This window comes from Conger conger, chromosome 7 (genome assembly GCF_963514075.1).
Source record: "Conger conger chromosome 7, fConCon1.1, whole genome shotgun sequence".
Classification (NCBI taxonomy): Eukaryota; Metazoa; Chordata; class Actinopteri; order Anguilliformes; family Congridae; genus Conger; species Conger conger.
In genome coordinates, this window is record NC_083766.1 from 28452326 (window position 1) to 28476371 (window position 24046).

At 42.4% G+C, this 24046-nt stretch overlaps 1 protein-coding gene across 3 annotated transcripts in view; it reads right to left on the reverse strand.

Annotated features, from left to right (window-relative positions):
* The window catches only part of dacha (dachshund a), a 159785-nt gene that overhangs the window by 77646 nt on the left and 58093 nt on the right, over positions 1-24046 (reverse strand). For all 3 annotated transcript variants that reach the window (XR_009709094.1, XM_061247553.1, XM_061247552.1), the window contains exon 2: positions 11181-11296. Coding sequence is in view for 2 of the 3 variants with exons in the window: in XM_061247553.1 (XP_061103537.1) it covers positions 11181-11296 (116 nt within the window). In the remaining variant the exon portion in view is untranslated. The remainder of the gene's footprint in view (positions 1-11180; positions 11297-24046) is intronic.

Here is a 24046-nt window from a genome sequence, read left to right on the forward strand (position 1 = left end):
CATGGCCCTGTCACTCCCAGCCTGCTGATATCTACATTCCTGTCAGCTGCTGGTCTCAGAATGGCTTCATTAGTATGCAGGACGGCAGCACCAGCCCATATGCCACTAAACAGGTCCCCATGTTTTATTTATTCAAAGTTATTTTACCCCCACATTTAACCCCTTTCGGGTACAAACTGAGAGACACACTGCTAATCTGGAAAGGGACAACCACCATAACCACCGCCTACTCCAAAGCAAGCAAGGGACAACCTGGTGTGTGTGGGGTGGGTGGAGGCAAAATTCTCTACCTCACCTTGCAAGGAATTCTGGGAAAGGTGAGTGAAGTGTCAGGGTGCAGGGTGGATGGATACTAAACAACACAATTACAAAGCAGAGAAATGTGAGAGTGAGAGAGACTGTGTGTGTGTGTGTGTGTGAGAGAGAGAGAGAGAGAGAGAGAGAGAGAGCAAGAGACAGAGTGAGAGAGACAGAGAGGGACTGTGTGTGATAGAGAGAGACTGTGTGTGTGTGAGAGAGACAGAGAGAGACTGTGTGTGTGTGAGAGAGACAGAGAGACAGAGAGATACTGTGTGTGTGTGAGAGAGAGAGAGAGAGAGAGAGAGAGAGAGACGGAGAGAGAGGGTTCGGGGAGCTGTAATCAGAGAGCGAAACAGCAGTTATAAACAGTTTGTCAGGATGAAACGTGCTGGACAGAGGCAGAGCTCCTCTGGGGGAGGGGGAGGGGGAGCAGATGGAGCACCTATCCCTGTGGGACGTGTCATTCATCAAAGTCACCAGGAAGAGCCCAGCCTGTCTCTTCACACAGAGAGAGAGAGAGTGTGTGTGTGTGTGTGTGTGTGCGTGAGTGTGTTTGAGAGAGAGTGTATACAAGTGAGAGGGAGAGTGTGTGAGTGTGTGTGCATGCATGAGTGTTAGAGTTTGTGGCTGTGTGTGTGAGAGAGAGTGTGTGTGTGTGTGTGTGGGAGAGAGAGATGGAGAGTGCATGTGTGTGCGTGCATGTGTGTGAGAGTATGTGAGTGTGTGTGCATGTGTGTGTGTGTGTGAGTGCATGTGTGTGAGAGAGTGTGAATGTGTGTGCATGTGTGTGTGAGAGAGAATGTGTGTGTGTGTGTGTGGTAGAGAGAGATGGAGAGAGTGTGTGTGTGTGCGTGAAAGTGTGTGTGCATGTGTGTGAGAGAGTATGTGAGTGTGTGTGCATGTGCATGCGTGTGTGTGAGTGCATGTGTGTGAGAGAGAATGTGTGTGTGTGTGAGTGTGTGTGTGGTAGAGAGCGATGGAGAGAGTGTGTGTGTGTGTGTGAGAGAGAGAGAGTGTGTGTGCATGTTTGTGTGTGTGTGAGAGAGAGAGTGTGTGTGCATGTTTGTGTGTGTGTGAGAGAGAGAGTGTGTGTGCATGTTTGTGTGTGTGAGAGAGAGTGTGTGTGCATGTTTGTGTGTGTGTGTGTGAGAGAGAGTGTGTGTGCATGTTTGTGTGTGTGTGAGAGAGAGTGTGTGTGCATGTTTGTGTGTGTGTGTGAGAGAGAGTGTGTGTGCATGTTTGTGTGCGAGTGTGAGAGAGAGAGTGTGTGTGCATGTTCGTGTGCGTGTGTGAGAGAGAGAGTGTGTGTGCATGTTTGTGTGTGTGTGTGAGAGAGAGAGTGTGTGTGCATGTTTGTGTGCGTGTGAGAGAGAGAGAGAGCACACATAGCACGAGGAAGTGAGGAGAAAGAAGAAGAGATAGAGGGGGAAGTTTGGAGATAGGGAGCGATAGATTCTTTTTTTATTTTGTTTTGACAGAGGGAGGGGACAGCGAGCGAGTCAATCTTGTACATCCATTTATTAAAATGCTGGGGCAGTGCCGGATAGCTCCTGTCACGCTGAGAAAGCCAGTTTGTATCTCTGAGAGGGAGACAGATAGAGGGGGAGAGAGAATGAGAGCGATAAAGAACATCCCATGTCCAAGTCACCCTCGCTGCAGTAGCACCAGCAGATCTGTGTGCTCTGGCCCCAGCTGATCCTCTCATTAACTCCATTATCTTAATGCAGTCAGCCACTATATCACTTCAGCCGCCGTGCGGCACCTCAGCGCACTGCCCCCTGTCATGTGACCTCAACCGACAAATCACTACGTGGGCTTCTAATGCCCTCTTCTGACACGCAGTCTGACTCAGCGGAAAAGCCCAGCTGCCAGGCAGGTGTGTCAGCCAGCGCGTGGGGCGTGGCCTCGGGCGTGGCAGGGGACCTGTCGGCCAGCGCTTAAGCTGCCGCGTCGCTGGACGTGTCTTTGGGAATTTGGGAATTTACATGACGACTTTTGCTTAACAGTAAATGCAGACGGAAATGTGGCAGAAGATATATGTTCTATTTAAAACCTGATGAAATTGTTTCATCTTACATCTAAAACCTAAAGTGTTCTTCAGGCCACAAGATGTACACTGACTGTTCATGGGTTGACTAACAGAATATAAAATATAACAACTACATTGTAATAATCATAAAATTCTATCAATGTAAACCTAAAATGCTTTTGGGGCAGCTATACATTTTCATTAACAAAGATTAACAGTAATTTAATTTATTTGTATTAGTTTAGTATTTAGTTTCATTGCCTGTCATAATAAACTGAGGCACTTGAGTCTTTTTATTGGTTGTTTGTCTGGGCTTATTCAGGTGCCTGTATACTGTGTACAGCGCCAACCAGAATTATTGGCAACCTCAATTAACATGAGCAAAATTAATACTAGTACATTCAGTCTTCCATACTCAGAAAAATGATAAAATTATACAGTTTGTGATATCATTGATTGATCAGAGAAAAAACGAATCTTTAACGCAAACTCATTTTTATTTTGAAGAAGATGTGTGTCACAATTATTGGCATCCCTGTATTTAGCACTTTGTCTACACTCACTTTGCCAAGCTAACAGCAATAACAGTCTTCTCCTGCAATTTTTGATGAGGTTGGAGAACACATACTGCAGGAAGGGATTTCAGACAAGGGATCTCCAGATCCTGCAGAGACCTGGACCAGCACCTGGGGACTCCCCTCTTCAGCTCACCCTACAGGTTGTCAATGAGGTTCAGGTCAGGAGCCAACACCTCGCAAAACCTTGATTCAGTCATCACTGAACCATTCTTGTGTACATTATGAGGACCGCTCTGGGTCACTGTGCTGGCAGCCAGATTATGGTCCAAAATGTCCTCGTATTTTATGGAGGCTAGTATGTTTACTAACATGGTTCCCATGGCCCACATCACAGATCCATACTTAACAGTGGGGATATGGTTCTGTTTTGCATAACTATGCCTCTGATTCCCACCTTAGGAATGTATTGCCAAAAAGTGTCTCTGCCAGCCATAGCACCCAGCTCCAATCTAAATTCCGGCCGCATTTAGCAAACTCCATGCTTAAGCTTGCGGTATGATGATAGGAGAAACTTTCTAAATGGTTTGTTTGCATAGAGGTGACAACCTAATTGTGCCTTTTAACACATGGTGGCCCCAGGATGCAAACATGATGTGCCTTGGAGGAATTTCTGCCTCTTGAACCATCCTCCACACCTGCAGCCTCTTCTAGGCTGACAGGTTCAGCTGCTTTAAACTTCTCCATCACTGCTCTAATGGTGGACATTTTACATCAATATATCCCTGTGAAACAGGAAGTTGAGAATGACCACATAACAGTTCCTAAAGACTTTTTGAGGAGTGCTTTAAAAAGTGAAATGATGGAAATGTGAATTTACGTCAATTAGGTTTTGTTTCTAGTGTTCCCATTATCTGTTACACAGTTTAGTATTGAAAACATATGAAGAATTTGTTTATGAAGAATTGTATTAGTTTGATCAATTTTACCAAAAATAAATCTCACATTTTGAGTGTGTTTGGCCATGCTGGTAAACGACAAAGGCATATTTAGTAGTCTGTTTTGCTCATATATTTCTATGGATGCAAATAATTCTGGTGGGCATTTTATGTGTTGGGTATTACAATATGTATGTGTTAGGTGTTAGGTGTGTGTGTACGTGAATGTGTGCATACATGTGTGAGTGTGTGTATTTGCATCTGTGTATTTTTCTAGCAGAGGACTGTGGATAATATCGAGAGTATTTCACAGTGTAGGTATGCTTTGAGTATGATAGAATACTCATTGGTCCATTGTTTAGTCACAGCACTGCGTATGGAATGTGATGAAATTCCACATGTATTTCCTTGGGATTTTTTGGGGGGCTTCAAAGGGGTACAGTCCAGAAATCATACTGACTAGCTGAGCATAAGCAACATACTGCATACTGGGGAGCACTAAGTTTTGTACTATATGAATGCACAAAACTGGGAATAGCTGCAGGCAGAAAAAATGGTAATGATAATAAATAAAGATATGGACACATGTAAAGACCTGGGCACATGTCAACACATGCACACTACCACTACTAATAAATCAATACATAATTAAAAATATTGCAGGAGTTATACTGGGTGGTCTCCCCCCTGTCTATCTGTGACCTAGATTGATTGGCTTTCCTGTTGCAGTAGCAGAGACAGGAGAGAGGAGAGAGAACGATGTCCTACTGTACATGACAACAGCGAGCAGGGAAGGGATTCTAATACAGACGGTTTAACTCTGTCCCTCAAGTGTTCTGGCTTATGATGTTTCTGTCAGCGGCAATCCGCCAAACAAAAGACCCAAACAAAACCGACAAACAACTCACTGCTACTTTAGTTTTTCTTTCGGTTATTTAACGCTCCAGCCCCCTCCCTCAGGTACCGTTTAAGCAGAGAGAAAAGAATAGTTCCGATGAGTGAAAATGAGAAAGAGCACCTAAGGATTAATACACAAAGCAGAGCTCACAGACGGCAGAGAGCAGTAAATTCAAACCACTGCTGTGGACAGAGGGACAGCTGTGAAAATAAGGATGCAAGAAACAAAGAAAATAACTGACACTGCTTTCATGAAAACAAACAGGAAATCACTGAATGCAGTGACTACTAAATGGAAAAAACACACAATATTGTTATTCTGAAAAATAAATGTGTGTTGTAATTATTTGGCCAGTTAAGTTGGGAATTGTGGGTTTATGCTCTGTGTTGTGAAACCGTTATGGGTTTTGCAACTGCATGCTGAATCTATGTGCATTATTTTAAACTGCATGCTGAATCTATGTGCATTATTTTAAACCGCATGCTGAATCTATGTGCATTATTTTAAACTGCATGCTGAATCTATGTGCATTACTTTAAACTGCATGCTGAATGTATGTGCATTACTTTAAACTGCATGCTGAATAAACTGTATGTGCATTATTTTAAACTGCATGCTGAATATACTGTATGTGCATTATTTTAAACTGCATGCTGAATGTATGTGCATTATTTTAAACTGCATGCTGAATCTATGTGCATTATTTTAAACTGCATGCTGAATCTGTGTGCATTATTTTAAACTGCATGCTGAATGTATGTGCATTACTTTAAACTGCATGCTGAATATACTGTATGTGCTTTGTTTGCATCATTGTTTTCCATTGGACTGTGGGACTGACCATGAACTATTGCTCCTGCAGCTGCTGAAAGCCACATCGAGCTCAAGCCCCAGAACTCAACATATAAGCCCGTTCACATGGGATTATTTTTAATAGGAGAGGTCAGGTAATGTCATTATCATCTAAGCACATCCCTAATTTTAGTCTTGTGCAAAATGGCCACGTTAATAATTTTTACATGGCACAGAAGTAATCATTTTCTGTGAACTCACAGGTCCTCTGATAATACTACTCCTGCCCAGGTAGGCACTCCCAATTCTAACGCAATTTGCAGACATATATTTGTGCCAGATTTTTTCTCCTTTCAACACCATATGGACCGTTTCTCTGTTGTTGTGTCTCATTTGTTCTTTGGTCAAAAGAGAACTATGAAAGCACTTGCGTAAGTATTTTCCTGTAGCAAACACCAAACTCTGCCATCCCTTCCTGGAGAAAAATGATCAGAAGAGCCAGGTCACAGAAGCTGCTAGAATGGGCCACAAATGTTTGTGGTAAATATAATCTGCTTTTTTTGGATCTGTTTGATGAGGTTTCCATGTTGTTGGCTACCATATGTGTCTTGTTGTAGTTAGTGTAGGCGGAAGCACACAAATGCCTTGGGTGTGATGAATACATCCAGGGTATAGCCAACATCCAGATGCTTTTCTCTGTAATTTTAGGAGGGAATACCACAAATGTTGTGTCTGTGTTTTTATCTGTGGTCCCCGTGCCACAGATGTGTATGCAACATGTTTAAATCACTGTTTTGTTTTTTTTACTAAACGTGGCACACTAACGGAGGGGTATGCCAAATGACCACATGGCGACGCTATAACAGTCAACTGAAAAAGGGGCGGCCTGTAGTGTAGTGGTTAAGGTAAATGACTGGCATACACAAGGTCGGTGGTTCTAATCCCGGTGTAGATTGTCTCCTGCTAAGTCGAATCAACTGTACGTCGCTCTGGATAAGAGCGTCTGCCAAAATGCCAATAATGTAATGTAAAAAATGCTTATCCTTAATCAACTGCCCGATTGTGATTGTTCAATGATTTCTGTATTTCTGTATGAGGGCCACTGTATAATGACTGCTGATTCACACCAGATTCATCCCTCCACACTCTACGTAGATAAGCAATCCTGTCAGAATGCACTCTCTTGTGTCAGTATCAGTTAACCTGGTGATAGGGAAAACAGCTTGGAAAGAAGTAAAGGAATACTTTAAAAGCCACAGGAACAGCTGACAATCCAAACCTGCCCTTCTACATACTGTACAAAAACGCCCCCTTTAACATGACACACTTCACTACAAATGAAAATATAATTTTTGTAAATTGTGTGAACTATGTGAATTAAAAATGTCAAGAGCTAGCTTATTTGTGGTTGCTAGAATACAAAAAGCTGAAATTATTTTGAGGCGGAAGCTATATCTATAGAAAAAGGAATGATAAAACCAATTTAAACGTGATTTTTTGGCAGATAATTTATCTCTTTAGTAACTCGCCATGATATAAATGTTTCACGTTGGGGGTGCCCGACCCTGTCAGGGTTTATTTTGAAACAATTTACTCATGGGCTTTATATTATCCCTTACATAACTCTGTCATATTTCACCTATGCTATAGACATGAAGCCAACATCTTTAGACGTCTCAGCACAGAAAGAATAACTTTTCATTCTGGAGTTTCCACCATTTTAAAAACTTAAAAAATATATCTCCACCTAAATTGTCTTGCAGATTGGTACACATGGCAGTCCATAGCATGTATGAACAAATTTCTTGAAAATGAATATAAACAAAGTTCCTAGTAGGAAACAGAGCCACAGTCAGCAAATAAACTTGAATTTGGGTGTGGTGATCACGAAAAAGCTAACAGATTGTAAATGGTCTTATAAGTAATGAAACTTGGCATGCGTACTGCCAATTGCATCCTGTCCTGGTACTGGTCAAATCAAACTAATTGTGGCACTATAGAACAATATAAAATATATATTTTTGCAGACATTTGAGATTTGTTAAAGTGATTAATCACTTCATTACAAGCATATCTATATAGGTCTTATGGGTCACCACCACCTTGAATCCTCAGCCAATTTTTGTTTTTAAAGCACATCTGCCACTTTTCACACTTCCGCATGGTTGATTCCAATGAAACTTGGCAACTTGGTAGAGGGTACCTTCCAACAATATTTGTTCAAATTTGGCATCAGTTGGCCATATCGGGGGGCTATAGCAGTCAATTGAATTTGGAATGTTTAAACAATAACTCCTGCCCTGTGTGACCTAGAAACTTGAAACATGTCATTAGATCTTCTCACACACTATATTACATACATATTGTTAGATTTTGATTCATGTATTATTGATAAAACACAAAAAATATTGACACTCACATTATTTAAAGTACTGACCAAATCAAAACACAAGGTTGCACCATGGAGCTCTATATTGAATTTTTTCTTTTTTTTTAATTGTCTTTTAACCAGGTTATATGTTTCACCTCTTCCTTTGTACAGATCGATTATTGGATTATCACATTGGTCATTCTTATGAAACCTGGCATATTGGTAGTGATTTGGAGTAGATTTCCATCATTTCAAGTTAATATATTAGTAAATTCAAATTACAATATTAGTAGTATGTAGTAGGTGCTGTAGTAGCATGTATAACAGTAGTGTGTGTTACAGTAGCATGTGCTGCAGTAGCATGTATAACAGTAGTGTGTGTTACAGTAGCATGTGCTGCAGTAGCATGTATAACAGTAGTGTGTGTTACAGTAGCATGTGCTGCAGTAGCATGTATAACAGTAGTGTGTGTTACAGTAGCATGTGTTACAATAGCATGTATAACAGTAGTGTGTTATAATAGCATGTGTTACAGTAGCATGTGGAATGTGTGGTTTATGGTGACATCACTGAAATAACAGATTTACATTGCTTACTTTCAGCAGTAAACATGTTTTAGTTTTATAAACATTGGTTTTCGTTTTTTATAATATTGTGAGTTCATCTTTAAGTTCTACAGATACCAGTTCAAATGTACCAAGTCTGTTGGCTAGCCTGCAAGCTAAAGTGTTCACAATTAGATTAGATTAGTTAGGCAAAACTATGAAACAGATTTGTGTGAATTTGTGTGAGTTTATAAACTATAAATATTTTTCTTTTAATTAAAGCAGGCAATGAAAACTTAGAATGCTTTATAAGCAACAATCAAATCCAATCGATTAATCGATCCGCATCATTATGAAGCATAGTAAAATATGTATTTAAATGTTCATAATCATATGGTGGTTTGCTCGCTAGCAACACAGACAAAATCACTGTTTACATTTTCAACTCACTTGTGCTAGTGCTGTATTTCACCCAACTATGACGTTAGTTAAGCGTAGCTACAGTGTCATGGCATTGGGGCTAGCTAGCTAGTCAGCTCCGAGGCTGGTTAATTTCTTTGGCATGCTGGTTGGCCCGCAAGCTATGAATAGTCAAATTTGATCTTATTTTGCTACCGGTTATATATGTCGTTAGTATGCTCTGTAAATGCTAATTTAGCCAGAGTTTGCTTGGTAGCCTGTAATGTTAAATAATACAAAAGCTAACAATACAGCTTTCCTATCTTTAATGGGTAAACTTTGAGCTTTGATTTGTAAAGCAAAACTTTTTATCCAGTTCAAATTAGCTTCAGCAAGCTAAAATATAATGACAAAAAGCAAGTTAGCAAACATTCACTGAACGTGAACATATTTGCTGCTGACCAAAATGAAATAAGCATGTGCAATTAAAGCTAAACAGACAAGGCTACGGCAATCAAGCTAAATCGTTTGAAGTGGTAGAAGCAGGCTGCACTGTACTGACACGTTTATGTACAATATTTTCATAGACACATTTGCTACATTTTTACTTTAAGATGAATGAAAGATAGAACAATGATGGTAATTCAAATATGATTATATGTTCACCTTTGTATTAAATGTGTTGTGGTGCTCTGTAAAAACCAGAGTGAATTTATTCATGATAAGCAATCATATTTATTTAATTCTTGTTGTCTTGCTTAAGAGATACATTTAGTCACCATGATTAGTTATTTTTTTTATCAAACCCACACCTCTGCCTTTCAATAATAAATTACTTGCTTGTGATTGACTTATATTATGACCGTGAATAAAATGCAATACATTTTAAAATAAATATATATTATTTTAAAATAAATATATTATTTCCATTGTCCATTTCTGGTATGGATTTAGCAAATGTTTAGATTATTTCTCATGTTTTAAATGTATTTAATGCTTTAATTTATTGACATTGACTGTCCAATTGAACACCATAAAATGTTTTTCAACTTCAAAACTATTACTACCAGTCAGCTATCATCCCAGTCTCACAAAAAACATGAACCTACTGACTAAACTAAAAATAAACTACTAAATAAAGTACTTTGTTAAGCATTACATTTTAAAATCATTCATGTATTGTAACTAATATGGATGTATGGCTGTTTTGTACATATGCTTTGTACATGTTTTTTAATATATGGCTGTCCGCTACCAACCATGGATCAGCTGCAATAAAAATAATGTATGTTTTTATTGTACAAACATGCATCTTCTGTAACTAAAGCTAATGTATAGCTGTATTGTACAAATTCCATTTTGGAGGCAGTTCCATTGAGAATGTATTTCTAACCTATTTGCCTCAAACACATGACATTACAACACATGATATTACAGACAAAGAGAGTAAGAGAGAGAGAAGGAAAAAGAGAGAGAGATAGAGAGAGAGAGAGAGAGAGAGAGAGAGAGAGAGAGAGAGAGAAGCCTGTCCTATGCAGGTAAGTGAACCACTGCAGCTAAATTAATTTGGCATCTGTTGTAGCAAAGTCTTTGATCCCAGATAAAGATTCACCTACTCATCACAAAACCACAAAATCTATTTACAATTCACCAGCGTCAGTGCTTACTACTGACTTTCAAACATGCAAAAATATCTTCCCATCTTAGAAGGCACCGTGTTGACTGACAGCCTTGTGTATAGCTCCATAACATACTGTGGTTCTGTTGGCAGAAAATGCTTTGTGCATTGTTCATTTAGTGCAAATCACACACACATCAAGACAAACACAGCCAGTGGAAATTCAATCATCTGTAGTGAACACATGACACATGCCCCGAGATCACAGTGTATTCATCAAAGTGATCTACACTTGGAGAAACATATTCTCCACACACATACACACTCACACACACACACACACACACACACACATAGACAGACACTTGATGTAAATCTGAGAATGAGGCAACTCAAAAAACTTCTAATTATTAATGTGATCGAGTGAATATTTCTCGAACAGGTACAAAACAATGCGAGACAATCTGAGCGGGAGGGGGAGAGAGAGAGAAGAGGAGAAATTCAATAGCATAACCTCTGTTGGAGGCTCAGCAGTATCAGGATATCGGGTGAAGGACAGAGTGGCAGATCAATACAGACTGATCTGCAGACGAAGGAGGGGGGGTGTAGAGATGGAGAGAACGAGGCCGAGAGAAAGAGAGAGAGAGAGCGATCACAACAGGAAGATCGCTGATTGTGCAGCATGGAGGTGTAGCTGACTGTGAGTGCGGAGGCTGAACTGTGCTTGGGCGGGCCGTTGGTGTGTGTGGTGACTGCGGAATGAGCGGCGGCTGACCTGTGGGGGACAGCAGGCCGGGGGACAGCAGGCCGTGGACGCTGTGGGGCAGGAGCCGCGAGCTGTCCTGCAGACCCACGCCCAGGGAGCGCTTCGGTGGGCGTCCCGGTCTGGAGCTGGGGAGGAGAGGGAGAGGGAGAGGCACGGTCATAACGCGCATAACACGCTAACGCAACCTCAACTGCACACGCACAGAGACACTGTCATAACACACTCACGCAACCTGAAACACACACGCTCAGAGACACAGTCATAACATGCTCACGCACCCTCAAATACACACACACACAACCTCAAAAACGCATGCTCAGAGACACTGTCATAACACGCTCACGCAACCTCAAATACACAAGCTCAGAGACACTGTCATAACACGCTAAAGCAACCTCAAACCCACACACAGACATTGTCATAACACACTCACGCAACCTCGAGTACACACGCACAGAAACAATGTCCTAACACGCACACGCAACCTCAAATACACACAAACAGAGACATTGTCATAACACACTCACGCAACCTCAAACACACACGCACAGAGATATTGTCATAACACACTCACGCAACCTTGAGTACACAAGCACAGAACCATTGCACTAACACGCTAAAGCAACCTCAAATACACACGCACAGAGACACTGTCATAACCTGGTGCACATACACCTCAAATAAACACACACACAGTCAAAACCTGCAACACGTACATCTCAAATACACACAACGGAGATACACGGCCTTCCCTCAACACATACACCTGAAATACACACACGTGGAGACACGCGGTCATAACACAGCATACCTACACCTCAAATACGCACGTACAGAGACATACAGTCATAACACACCACAAATCCACACCCACAGGCCTCTCTTTACGTGCTGTAAGAGTCATATCAGATAACTACAAACAATAACGATGAAACTCAAGCAGTCTAAATACATTTTACACTGTCAGAAAGGGCTTTTTTCCACACACAAAAAAAGAAAATCCAGAAAAAAGAAACCGAACACTGTGAGAGAAAACAAACATTTTTCCTTCATTCAAGAGGGAGGAGAGGCACAGCAAATTAGACACCAATAAAAGCTTTAGCAAAATGGCCGTTATATAGCACAGACCATAGTAAACTGCATTAGGAATAAAATTTACTAGAATACAATACATAAAAACATTTCTATTTATTATAATATTAATTTTTAAAATACAATTGCAGAATATAGGATATGATGACAGAGAATCAATGCAAAAAGTAGATGAATAATATTTAAAGTTTGTTAGCATGCAAAATAGAATCATTATTCTGCCCACACAGAATGTTATAAAATCCAAATCCAGTTCTAAAAAGTCTAAAAACTTTTATGTGTCTAATATATAATTCTTTTTTGCCATTAATTTTTCATATTGTTATTTATAACTGTATGGCATAGCATGTACAATGAAATGCATATTTGTATAAAATTACATGCATTAACATGGGAGCTCGGGTTCCTTTGGTTGCAAATTATAATAATCATTGTTTATATTTGGAAAATATCTTACATGCATTGAAATTTATTTTTATTTTAATGCTTTTAGATGTTTATGATTTTCTATTGCATATTTTCACACTGCTTCACGCACGCACATTCTCTCTCTCGGCGGGTCAGGTAAGACAGAGATCAGCTCCACAGATAAGCTGGGAAGAGTATAAACTGTAAACACACAGAGTGTGATAAAGATCATTTAAAAAGCATGTACCTGGGAGTGCATAACCATTTCATATTCCTGCAGGGCCTCTCCGATAAGGGCCACTGCCATGCAGGAACTCTGTTTCCACGCCTGCATTTCTACAGTGTAAAATTAGGCTGAGAATCTCCCGAAGCCAGGAGGAGAGCGACAACTACTGTAAAACTTTTTTCAAGTTATGCAAGCTCCCTTTCGTGTAAACATACATACACCCACACACACAACGTGCATACACACATATGCATGTGCACACGCACACACACACACGCATACTCACACATATACACACACCTCCGCTTGTCTGTAGCAGTGCTTAAGTGTGGCATGGATGACAGAGCGCTTTGGATAAGCGCAGACATGCGCATATGCCAGGGAGGAACCCGGAGACGAGCGGAGAGCAGCAGGACAGACAGAATGTGCTGGAGTGGGGGAATGCTCATACCAATCAGAGCTGTACATATCTTAAGGATACATTTCTTTACATTTAATTTAATTGATGCTGTCGTGACAAAAAACACCAACAAGAACACAGAAGAACGGACACAGAAACCGACGGCTACAAGTGAAAGAGGTGGAAAGTATAAGCGGCGTTTCAGAAACCTTTCTGGATGCGAGATGAAAAGAGGGCTGGGTACTCTGGGGAGGGAGGTTTGGCCGATAAAAGACGCACAGCTGAGCTGAACGAAGAACAGAGTGAGATGGGATAGAAACCTGGCCAGGCAAACGGAGAAAGAGCTGTTATCCGCGTTCCAAACAGAATGTCGCCATTAGAACAAAGCTGATTCACCATGTAACCCCTATCTCTGACACATGCGCACATTCGAATCATTCACATACAGGCCCAACAACCTGTCTACACATACACATACACATACAAAGCCACACACGGGCAAACTCAAATACATGCTCAAATACATGCCTAACAATGTCAGAGTTATTACACGGTTTCAGGCCCGGTAAAACCAGGGCAATCACCATGGACACTAGCCAGATCGTATAACCTCATGAAAGCCACGAGAAAAAAACAAAAAACTTCAGACAGATCAATGCTTTTCTGTTGAACTAAACCATGCAAATCAGTTTGACCCGGAAGAAGCGATGTTCCGCATATATAATACGGATGCTATAATCTTCCGAGGACTCAACAATACAACGCAGCCTTTGATCAGTGACAAAAATCCTGGTTTCCGCGGAAACCTGACACCTTGCGTGAACTCTTAGTGGTAGCCTGCAGGCTACATTGAAGAAACAGGCGGAACACGCGTTTCTCTGTCTCTTGTCACATTTCTGATCCAATAACTGCCCATAAGACAGTCATTCGTACAAATAAAAAAAGACCAGCGAACCTAAAGGTCGTTGGCGCACCTGGCTGGACCACAATTATTAGAAAACGAAACTTTCCACTTCTGTTCCCAAGCGGGCAATGTTATTATACCCTTGCGTAAAATACGCAAGCTAAACTGCGTCAGAAAGTATCCATCTACATTAAACCATTGTATTAAAAATAATGCAACCTGTGTGGGTCTGCTAAATGGCACAAATGTAAACAAACTGTCACCCTAGACTGTCAAACTCTGGAATACTGAGAAGGACGTCGTCCTGTTCTACTTATTAATTTGTGATGTGAGACCTACTGCTTTGGTGTGTTTGTTTATCAGTTCGATTCAAAGGGCAAGAGTCCTATCATTGTCCGAATTTATTTAGGCTTCAAAAGTCGGAGGTGATGAAATTTCGCAAGGCCGCTAAATTGCTCGCAATACAAAGGCGATGTAAAGTTCCTCCTATTTGGTGAGTTTGATCCTTTGGGGAGTTTCCGAAAATATGTGGTTAAAAATGTACCCCCTTTTTCACAGTCGCCTAAGAATAAAGCAACATAACCCCAATGTCATTGCATGAATAAATAATAATTATTCATGCATATGTTGGTTTCAGCAACCCCTGTTTCTGTCAGCATAATGGCCGAGGTCTCTCCACGTAGCTGTCTGTTTTGCTTAATTTATTTATTAGTTAGGTTGTTTGTATTATTAATCCTGAAATGTTTTCATTTATAGAAAAACCGGGTGCTATGGCACCAGCTGGGTTTTCACGTGCCCAACACCAACAGAACAGAGGACAATCTGGAGAACATGTTGTGCCCAAATTAATTAAAAATTCATTAAACTCTGTGCCCACGAGGTAAAATAAAATACAATGTAGACCTCAATCGTGACATTCACCTATAGCTATATTTTTAACTACATTTCTGTCATAGAAATGTGGGGCTCCTTTATTTCAGCGTGTGCTATAATATTCTGTCAGGTAATATTTTTTCTAAAAAATTAACCATATGAATTTGCCATTTAGTTTGTTTTGTATCAATCTGAGTTTCTTGATAAGCACGTAATTACCAGAATGTTTTCATAATGTGTTTCCGACAAAGGGTCCGGCCAAACGGGGAGCAGCCGAAGGCGGGGCGGTGGTGCAGAGCGGGGGGGGGGGGGGAGGAATCGCTTTTGGAACTTAACTAGACATTTCCTCAAACGTCTTACATGGGGGAAAGGGCTTTCCTTAAAATATGTTTTGTTTTCCGAGTGCACTGCCCGTTTTGTTCAAGAATAAGCCAATATCGCGCGACTTATTAGTTCTGGACTGACTCACTCCTCCCGCGTTAACCCCCCAACCAAGCCTGCTGACCAGCGCAAGATGAAGAAAAAAAAAAGTCGACCTTTTTTCCATGCGGTGATTGTGCAAGAATCCGCGCGCCTTTCTTCCCCCCCTTCCCCCGAGTCATCCTGTCGCTTTCTTCCCCCAGGAGTCATAAAGCTATTTTCTTATTTTGTTCCACTCGTTCTGGGCATTGTTGAGGCTAAAGGAGCCTTTTCCTCGCTCGCGACAGGTGCTTCCCTTCCACTTGATTAAAAAAGCTGATCCCCGCATCCCACCGGCCAGAGACTCTGCGAGCTGCATGCCTTGGGGATTGGAAACAATTCAAAATATATTTACCACAAATAATTGCCACGGATTGTCGACCGTCACAAATAGGACAACACACACCAGAAAGCCGCACCGACACCCGGCCCCGTTTTTTTAAAGGCCAAACTACGGCACGTAGTCGTTCCTTGCTAAATATTTAAACTTTGTAGTCTATAGGATACTGTTTGTAGCCAGTTGCTGGTTCGAGTCCAGTGTGTTCCGGAGGACTTTTGATTCTAAATATGAGCTTTTTGTGTAGCAAATCGTTCCTCGTACCTGCTAAACGTTTTCAACCCTCCTTTAATGGTTTTACTTGCGGCCATAATCTGCAGCCATTAATAATGAATGAAGCTGGATGTAGCGGGAGCCCACAATGATACACAAAAGCCGCCATATGTTTTATTGTTCGTATTGCCCAACAGAAGGTTATATATTTTTGCAGCAGTAAAAGTTTGTTTAGCTATGTCTTTTAATGTTTGAATTAATATTTAGGAATACCAAATACCACGTTGCAATACCACCGTTTGGTTGCAAGTGATAGCAGCTAAGAAAGCGTTTTTGAAAATGATGATTTTGGTTTTTAATCATCAAGTATTTTCCATGATTTGAGCATAGTGGGTGAATACCTGTTACTCCGATTTCAAACAAATAATGATGTCCCAAAATGGCTCTGCGTCGCAACTAGAGAATGTGCCTCGTACTGCCCTATCCACAAGCATGATGCCCATCTCTGTGTGTGTGTGCGCGCACATGAGCCAATTTGCGGTTACATGAGCGTGTGTGTGGGAGAGAGAGTGCGTGTTTGTGTGTGTCAGTCTTCCAGGTCTGCATGCCAAGCCCTTCCACGCCTGCTTCACCACGGCAACGGCAGGCAGGGGCGGGACTGCGCGCCCCTCCCTCTGCCTTCGGGGGTCCCGGTGGGCAGGCGAACAGATGGCTGCGTAAAGTCATTCAAACGTTTCCTCACGTTCCACTCAACAGAAAGAAAAACCTTGTCAATGCACGCGTCCCAACTAATCGCTCCCTCAACTCCCCTGTGACACACACACACTGCTGCAGACAACTTAAACTGAATTACTAAGCACTTTTTATTCCCTATGAACTTTACAAATATGTCCTTGTCACTTTCCGAACAGCATCGCTGAATATTTATTCCGAGCCAGCGCCTACTAATTTCTCTGACTGTGGGCGGGGACTGCAGCGGGCAACACCTTCCTGAGGCTCCGCCCAGTCTGTTGAGTGACAGCAGCACCGGCATGTGGGTCCAGCAGACAGATTGGGCGAAACCCACTGCGTCTCACAAATGGCCCGTATTTGGCATGGAAAACAAATTTCATGTTGACAGGGAGGGGAGAGGTAGCAGACGGTCGAAAAAACTTGTGACCAAAAAGGGTGGTGCAGAGGGTGGGGGGGTTCAGGGGTTGGTGGGGGGGGGTGGGGGGGTTCAGGGTAAAGGAAACAAAAATCAGATTTCAGAAAATTTAATGGGAAATTGTTTAAACAACAACAAAGCCGGCAGCAGCCAAAAAAAAAACTGTGCAAGTCAGGGTGCCTTTGAAGATATTTAATTAAAATCTAATCCCGCATTCTTAAAGGCTCACATAAATTAAGCTGTCATTCAGGAGATTTATGCATTCACATTTGCATATTGCATACAATTCATCAATTACTCATGTTTGAAAGGCTTGCGTTTCCCAGGGAGGCCTGCTGCCAGTGTGCCAGCAGAGAGAGAGGGAGAGGGGGAGAGAGAGAGACTCATAGTGCCCAGTGTTACCCAGGAGAAGCCAGTCTCCATATGTCCACACTTTCAGCAACCCCCCCCCACACACACACACACACACTCTACACTATGAGGAACAGTGACTGTGAGAAACTTTCAGGTGTGCTGGTTACAGCACGGAGACGAGAGGAACGGCACAGCATTGGGAAAGCATTGGGAGAGTTAAGTGAGGGAAATTAAGTGATTTTTACTCATTTCACCTACAAAGACTCTTGCTCTCAGTCCATAAATGGGGCTTTCCCTCTCTTTCTCTATCTCCGCTACAATAAAATGTGCTTTCTATATTTGTAGGGCTTTCACCTGGAACTCATCCTCGGTGTTCTTACACGCTGTGTCAAATACTTTTGTGTGCTTGATTGATCTTGCTTGGTGTAATTGAGCCAACTAAGAGGTGGGGTTTGCACATTTTCAGAGTACTTCATAGGCTCCAATACACGAGACAAGCTCAGTAAAGCATAGAAAATTATTTGAATCCAAAATAATTACATATTTGATTGTGTATTTCATTCTCAGTGTGGTTACACACATACACACTGAGCCTGACTGGGTTATCCTCAGTGTGGTTACACACATACACACTGCGCCTGACTGGGTTATCCTCAGTGTGGTTACACACATACACACTGAGCCTGACTGGGTTATCCTCAGTGTGGTTACACACATACACACTGAGCCTGACTGGGTTATCCTCAGTGTGGTTACACACATACACACTGAGCCTGACTGGGTTATCCTCAGTATGGTTACACACATACACACTCAGCCTGACTGGGTTATCCTCAGTGTGGTTACACACATACACACTGCGCCTGACTGGGTTATCCTCAGTGTGGTTACACACATACACACTGAGCCTGACTGGGCTATCCTCAGTGTGGTTACACACATACACACTGAGCCTGACTGGGTTATTCTCAGTATGGTTACACACATACATACTGAGCCTGACTGGGTTATCCTCAGTGTGGTTACACACATACACACTGCGCCTGACTGGGTTATCCTCAGTGTGGTTACACACATACACACTGTGCCTGACTGGGGCTTATCCTCAGTGTGGTTACACACATACACACTGAGCCTGACTGGGCTATCCTCAGTGTGGTTACACACATACACACTGAGCCTGACTGGGTTATTCTCAGTATGGTTACACACATACATACTGAGCCTGACTGGGGTTATCCTCAGTGTGGTTACACACATACACACTGCGCCTGACTGGGTTATCCTCAGTGTGGTTACACACATACACACTGTGCCTGACTGGGGCTTATCCTCAGTGTGGTTACACACATACACACTGAGCCTGACTGGGCTATCCTCAGTGTGGTTACACACATACACACTGAGCCTGACTGGGCTATCCTCAGTGTGGTTACACACATACACACTGAGCCTGACTGGGGTTATCCTCAGTGTGGTTACACACATACACACTGAGCCTGACTGGGGCTTATCCTCAGTGCGGTGCACAGACACTCTGAGTCTGACTGAATGTCAAACGCACACAGGGAAACAGGAGAGGATCCCCTGCTGGCAGTGTCTGAGATTCTCTCTCCTCATCCTGTCAAGAGCAGAGCAGTGTAGCCCAGGACCCCAAACATTTACCACCATTACACTCCCACGCCAACCCCATTCCCCGAGGCTGCAGTTGTTTATTAATAAAATTATACAACACACATGTAGAAATACTGCACGTGAAGCTCCCGTGATGGCGTGAATTCCCCCGTGATTTGTAATATCCTGATTTTAATGGCTTATTAAGTGGAGAGATTGTTTTTCGACCGGCGAGGGTGCGGCAGTACCGGGACGCTCCGTGCGCGGGCCCTGCTTGGTGCTCTTCATCACGCTCTGCTTCCTTACTCTGCACGTATTGATTTGCTTAGAAAGTGGCAATTACAGCGTTTCTGGACCCCAGCGTGTGACTGTCCCCTCCGTCCTGTCCTCCACCGCTCCGCTCCGTGCGGAGAGATGGAATAAAAGAGAGACAAAACAGGGAGCGGAAGGCGGGAGCCTCGAGGCGCAGGCTTGGCCCGTGCACACGCGGTACACCCGAATCGATAGCAGCCAAGAGGCCCGTGCGATGGGCAGACCCTCTCCCTGTTCCACCCCTACCGAGTCAAGGGCTGGAGGGAAGTGGCCATGTGTGGCGTGTCTGTTCCCCTCCAGACAACCCACGCCACTCCACTCCGGTCTCAGGCTACATCCAGCCATCCCCTCAGGCCACTGGCTGTGCTACCCATCTGTGAGTGCATGCTTGTGTGTGTGAGTGTTGGTGCACTCCAGTGTGCATGCTTCTTTTGTTGGGGGCCATTTCACGAGCGTCACTGCATACAACTGGTTCACCTACTGGTTTTTAAAAAGCTTTTTGTTAAAGGTACAATAGGTAAGTTTTTTGTGTTAAAACATTGTAACAACACCATTGTAAATTCCTTCCTGTCATTGAAAGAGGCTCACTGACATGTTGACTCTCTGCCTCTGTTTATAGTCCTTGAATTCGGGTTTCAAAATATGCAGTTGACGGGCCGGCACAAAACATTGTAGTGCTGTACAATAATTCAAGCTCATTGGCTGAAAATGGATTCTAATTGCCACAGCCAATGGCGTTTCACCATCAGTGCATTCACAGAGAAGTGGGAGGGATAAATGTTGTGGTTTGAGGGTGTTTGTTGCTGCAATTCCTCTATTGACTGTTAGAAGTCGGAAATTACCTATTGTACCTTTAAAGCGATTGAAAATATGAGGGTTCTCACCTAACAAGGAAGGAAGAGCGGCAGAAAGGTGCCCTGTGATGCAGTGTGAGCAGCCTCCCGAGGGCCCTATGCACCCCATGCTGCCCTACTACTGCTGTAACACTTCTCAAGTTGTCAGTGTAGCGGTGTAACTGTAGTTTCGTCACAGTGAATCAGTGTAACACCCAGTCAGTGTTTGGTGAAAGAGTAATGTTTTCATCCTCTTCTTTTTGAAGAAGCTGAGAGCAGTGCTGTGTGTGTGTGTGTGTGTGTGTGTGTGTGCCTGTCTGTCTGTTTGTGAGAGAGAGCAGGACAGAGTATGTATTTGTTTTTCCACTTCCAGCATCCAGCAACACCAATGGCACTGTACCAACACAAAATGATTGGCTGATCGAGCCAATGAGCTGATAAGCTGTGCCTCTGACTCCTCCCACACTGGTCTAAAATTCCACCCGACTACATCACATTTTCTGAGATTTATCCAGGACCACAGGATTTAACAACACGGATACAGCATGTGTGCAAATTCCCCCAGTTTACATTGGGGAATTGGGGGACAGGAAAAATAATGGTTAAAATGTCCCCATTTTTTCCCCCCAGTTTGGAGCAGTACCCTGGGAAAGGAGTGCTGCAGCTGAAGTGCATACAGACCACACAGTGCTACAGGAGAGAAATACCATCTGCTGCCTCTCTGGAGGGGACCAATGCAGAGGAAGTCCCAGGAATCCACAGCATTTTTGCTGGTGACAGACCTTTTACAGATCCATTCGGTATTGTCAAGGGATTTCATGATTTTTTATTTCTTTTTATTTCATTATTTCTTTTTTTTTAAACATAGAAGCCACTTCCAAATGTATTCAACATTTTTGTCATAAATTGACCCAAATGTATTGACCCAAAAGTTTAGCAGCAGGCCTTGATGAAAGCAGGGACACTCTTGGTAAAGAGGACATGTCCCCAATCAGTGAGCCACTAACGTGTGTCTTTTCAATCGCTTTATAAACTCAGGTTGTCTGAAAGATGCTAATTTGATCCCACTGTTCACATCAGGGGATATCTGTACTTTACACGCACCATTCTGCCCTGCTTCACGAATGTTCTGGAAATGAATAAACATCAGAATGGTATATAAATAAATTAAAATTATATAGTTTCAAAAAAGTGACTGTGCATTGTTCATCTACTGTCTTTTGAGAGGTTTTTTTATTTTAAAAAAAACACTCACTAGGAAAATTCTTTGATCATCCAAGGCTTCTGATCCATTAAAGCACACAATCATCATCTCTAAATTACACTACCGTGGTCTTCAGGATTTGAAAATATATAATAGGCCCATGCTGCTTTGTGAAGTGTCTCAAGGGTCTATTCGAGGATAACTTCTTTATCTTATTTATATCAATTACATAGCTTGCATATATCCATAGTCCCTGTTTGGTTTGCTAATGATATTAATCTTGCTATTTTACAAGCAATTTCATATTCTTGTGAGAGAAGGTAATGTTGTTGTATGTCAGTGTGGTTGTCTTTAAATCAGGACTAAAGAGTATTCTAAGGATAATGTGAAACTGTTATTCAAATATGTTATTCAAATTACCAAGGTCTCTTGCAATGGATTCCTATGTCTCAATAAATTAATATGTCTATTGATTATCCATGTAAAACCATGAGGTCAATTGTTATCATTAAAAAATGTGTCAATTACTGTATGTTGCTTTTTTACTTTGTATTAGAGGTGACTGTCTTTGGAATACCATACCCCCCTCTGTAAAAAACTGTCAATGGCAAATTGTCAATAGAAATATACATTTGTAAATAATTTTCATTGGGGGGTGGGGGGGTGGTCTTGTTTAACACTTTAACCCCCTGTCTTCTGACCTGCCCTGCACTTGCATTTCACTATGTACTGTATACATGTGTTAAGTTTTTAAATGTGAAAAATATACATTACATGATGCAAACTTTGGGCCTCCATTGTGGATTCTGCATCATAGACAGTTTATGACATACTGATGTTAGCCAGTGCTGACACTCTGACATCACAGCAACAGGGCCGCACCTAAATTCATGGCAAGCACCTCGGGAGCCAAAAATAAATTCATTATTTACAGGGCTTCTCATGCACCATATGGTGTCAGGACACACCCACACCCACACACGCACAGCCATATGTATATGCATACACACACACACACAAACGCTCAGCCATACGTGCACACACACACACGCACACACAGCCATGTGTGCACAAACACACACACACACACGCACACATAGCCATGCGTGCACACACACACAAACACACACACACACACACGCACGGCTTCCTGTTATTGCATTCACCACCAAGGACATACATACATGGGCGTATAATGAGGTCACCAGCATCACAGCCCTCTTATCCAAACACCATCAGGCATCTGTGCTGCGAACCAATCGGGTCTCTCCGTGCGTCTGCCACTGACAAATCACGAGCCCACTGCGCTGTGTCCAGGAACATTTCCAGGTAAGTGTCTGGTGCTCCTGACCCAGGCAGAACAGGATCTGAGAGCTGAGGTGTAAACCGCTGCCTGTTTGCTTTTCATCAGCGCGTTCTGCTCTGCGACTCAACTTCCTGTCTGCAGCACACACAAACAGAGCCAGGGTTACTGTAACAGGTCACAGCACCCAGACCCACACTGCACCACTGCACACAAAAAGATCCCTCCATTTCCTCTGGCATTTCAACTAAATCATACAACTTTCTCCATTTATTTATCTCTTTCTCTCTCTGCTGCCTTTTCTTCCTCTTTCTCAGTCCCGTCTCTCTTTTCTTCTCTGCACTGGCAGCGAGGGGCTGTTTTTACTGCTTTTTAAGTGTTTAAGGTGAGAGAGTCTGTTTAGGTTGATGCTTGATATTCTTGAGAAACTTGGCACAGTTTCCTAAAAACTACATATATTTTCATTTACAAGTAAAAAGAGAAGTGTCAATTAATTCAATACCCAGAAAGGTAAGGGTCACAATGGGGTATGAATACGATTAATTAATTAATGTCCGTTTGAGTGACATTTGGTCCATTCAGGAAGCAATATGATACCTTGTGGACAATGGACTGAATGGACTGATTTCTAATATGTCGTAATTTTTTGCTTTGTGTCATTTGTTTTTATGAGCTGTCCAATGTCTAAACTCAAACACTGACACTCAAACTCTCTCTCTCTCTCTCTCTACCTCTCTCTCACACTCTCTCTCTCTCTTTACCTCTCTCTCACACTCTCTCTCTACCTCTCTCACACACTCTCTCTCTCTACCTCTCTCTCACACTCTCTCTTTATCTCTCTCACACTCTCTCTCTCCCTCTCTCTACCTCTCTCACACTCTATCTCTCTCTCTTTACCTTGCTCTCACACTATCTCTCTCCCTCTCTCTACCTCTCTCTCACACTCTATCTCTCTCTCTTTACCTCTCTCTCACACTCTCTCTCTCCCTCTCTCTCTCTCACACTCTCTCTTTACCTCTCTCTCACACTCTCTCTCCCTCTCTCTCAATCTCTCTCTCTTTACCTCTCTCTCCCTCTCTCTCTCTACCTCTCTCTCACACTCTCTCTCTTTACCTCTCTCTCACACTCTCTCTCTCCCTCTCTCTCTCTACCTCTCTCTCACACTCTCTCTCTCGCAGAACCGTGGTTCCAGTCCC